General features: G+C 36.6%; 1 protein-coding gene across 1 annotated transcript in view; it reads left to right on the forward strand.

Annotated features, from left to right (window-relative positions):
- Positions 1-920, forward strand: part of LOC107611936 (senescence-specific cysteine protease SAG39-like) — a 2,272-nt gene extending 1,352 nt beyond the window's left edge. The window contains exon 2 of the mRNA XM_016313799.2: positions 123-920. Coding sequence (XP_016169285.1) covers positions 123-715 — 593 coding nt within the window. The 3' untranslated portion in view covers positions 716-920. The remainder of the gene's footprint in view (positions 1-122) is intronic.

Here is a 2,968-nt window from a genome sequence, read left to right on the forward strand (position 1 = left end):
ATTAATAAATATTAAATAAAAAAAAATTCTGATTTTTCTTTTTGACTCTCTAACATTATGGAATTAATTATTTGCTAACGTAACGTTGATATTTGTTCTTCCTTTTTTAACCAACACTATAGGTAGCTGTTGGGCTTTTGCAGCCGTGGCTACAGTAGAAGGTATCCACCAAATTAGCACAGGAAAATTAGAATCCCTCTCAGAGCAAGAACTAGTAGATTGTGTTAGAGGAAAATCTGGTGGATGTAGTGGCGGTTTCGTGGAAGATGCGTTCAAATTCATAGCTAAAAAAGGAGGGATTGCAAGTGAAGCAAAATACCCTTACAAACATGTTGATAGGACTTGCAATTCTAAGAAGAAGGAACCTGTAGCCTCTATCAAGGGCTACGAAAATGTTCCTAAAAACAATGAAAAGGCGCTCCTCAAAGCCGTCGCGAACCAACCGGTCGGAGTTGACATTGAAGCCGGCCAAAAGGCTTTCCAGTTCTACTCCGGCGGGGTTTTCGCCGGAAAATGTGGAACTAAGACCGACCATGCTGTTGCCGTAGTTGGTTACGGTTCAACCGAAGATGGTACTAAGTATTGGATAGTAAAAAATTCATGGGGCAAAAATTGGGGCGAAAATGGTTACATGAGGATGAAGAGAGACATAAAATCTAACAAGGGTTTATGTGGTCTTGCGATTAATCCTCTTTATCCAGTCGCTTTTGCTTAATTAATTAAGTACTCTAGTTCATGCATGCATGATGTGATAATAATAATTATAAATAAAAATAAAGGGTTAATTGTTATTATTATATGCATATGCATGCTCTTAATTTAAGCTTCTCGTGTGTTTTTGTAAGTACTGGTGCTATGTATGAAAAATAATCTTATTCTCAATCATATAAAGAAATGGTCCTTGGTATATATGCCATATATTCAATGCTTTTGTTTCCTCTTAGATTCTAGCATTATTATTGTAATATATATATGCCATAGTCTTTGATAATGACATTTTTTTATAAAGATGAATGCTATATCAGTATATCCTAAGTATTCTTAGCTAAAAGGAATAAAAGGACAATAAAGAGCTTAATCATATGAAGGAACAATCAACAATGTACAAACAGATTCATGTTCAGTAGCCAAGCGAAGCTTATTCCATTCCCGTTATTTTTTTAAGAATTTGTTTTTTTTTTTTCCTTCTACATTTGTTATATCTAACAATAAAAATAATTGATAAAAAATGAAAAAATTATTTTTCATACCTGTTCCGGCCTAGCCCAGCTGGCCCAATGCTCGAGTCCGAGCGGCCGGTCGATCCGATGGGTTGACAAAACCCGAACCGATGAACGATCCAAATATCCCTCCACGAGGCACCTGACAGCTGGAGAAGGAAACTTCCTGAAAGGTGGGACTACCCATGAGAGATCCACTCCAATACAGATTATACAAAGGGAGAGCCCTACCCCTCCTAGAGGTATGACACCTATCCCTTATTTTTTCTGCCACCTTTTACAGATTCTGACTTGAGCGTCGGAGTCTCTTTTGCAGATGGCTTTCCCCCACGTCGCACCGACCAGTTTGGAAGATCCTCGAGCCCTTCTCCTCTCCCCACCACGTCAGTTCGTGAGATCCCATCACCCGAGAACGATTCGGATCTAGATCCCCTGTCAATTCAGAGTATTCAGCACCCCCAACCTGTTCAGGAACCGAACAACCGAACAATACCATAAAAAATATACAAAAGACTGTAAAGAGTATATAATTAATAACGCTTTTTGAGAGTAGTTTTTGTTGGTGTCGTTGGACCAACTTAAATAAAACTTGAATAAAAAATATTTGGATGTGTAGCATAGCCCAAAAAATAATTCATTATCATGTCATATATGACTTTAATTTAATAAAATTGTGACGGAAGTTAAAGTTAGTTTATAAACCAACTAACACATGATATAATTTGTAGGTTGATTTCAGAACCTAAATTTTAAATTCCTCCAATTTTTTCGCTGACTTCACCAATAGAGCCTCCATCTTCATGCGGGTGCTGAATTCAACACTCTCACTTTGTGTTGATGGGGATCACAAAACCTCCATCTTCACACGTGTAAGGAAATAGTGAGAATGTTGAAGATTTTTATAATTTATACTTTATATATGTATTATTTTTTTATAATTTTACTTTTAAAAATTTTTACTCTTAAACGTTAAAGAATTTTGACACGTTAGAGACAAAAGGTACAATTTATACTTTATTGTATATGTATTATTTTTTTCTTTTTCGTAAGTTTATGTACTAGTCATTTTATAAAAATTTCATGATGAGTAAAATTATAAAAAAAATAAATTTATTTAAAATAAAAGTAATGTGATTAAATTTAATTTACTTAGATGTGGTTAAAAATAATTGAATAACGATATACCGTAAAAAATTGATATTATTGAAAGATAAAATTAAAATTTATTTTTATGTATCGTTTTTGTCCCCGACATTTTTGTCTTATTTAAGTTCCTAACGTTTCAAAATCGTCTCAACTTTATCCCACCGCCAATTCTGTTAATAGATCCCAAACGGTAGGACAACATTGAGCCAATTTTAAAACGTTAGGGATTTAAAGCCGTTGCAGACGGAGATCAATTAGCAACAGGGAATCAACATGGAACCACAGAAGACAAGCGGCGGCGTCGGCCGAAGGCAAGACCCATACGCCAGAGAGTGAACCTCTTGAAATCGAGGTGGAGGAAGCGTCGCCGATCACTGGAGCACTTGAATCCAGTATAGAGGAAAGATTACATGTGACCAAGGAGGAGCAGAGATGACTGCAGAACCAGAGCGATGGAGAACAGACCGCGTTAAAACTTTTTCTACCAATCCCAATCTTGCTTCAAGGGTGCACGAACTGCAGTGACGAAGGAGATGGTATTAGGCGTTGGGTGGAGTGGGGTTTTCAGGTCTCTGTTTGTGTTGGACTGGGTGACTGGCCTT

Source organism: Arachis ipaensis, chromosome B08 (genome assembly GCF_000816755.2).
Source record: "Arachis ipaensis cultivar K30076 chromosome B08, Araip1.1, whole genome shotgun sequence".
Lineage (NCBI taxonomy): Eukaryota > Viridiplantae > Streptophyta > Magnoliopsida > Fabales > Fabaceae > Arachis > Arachis ipaensis.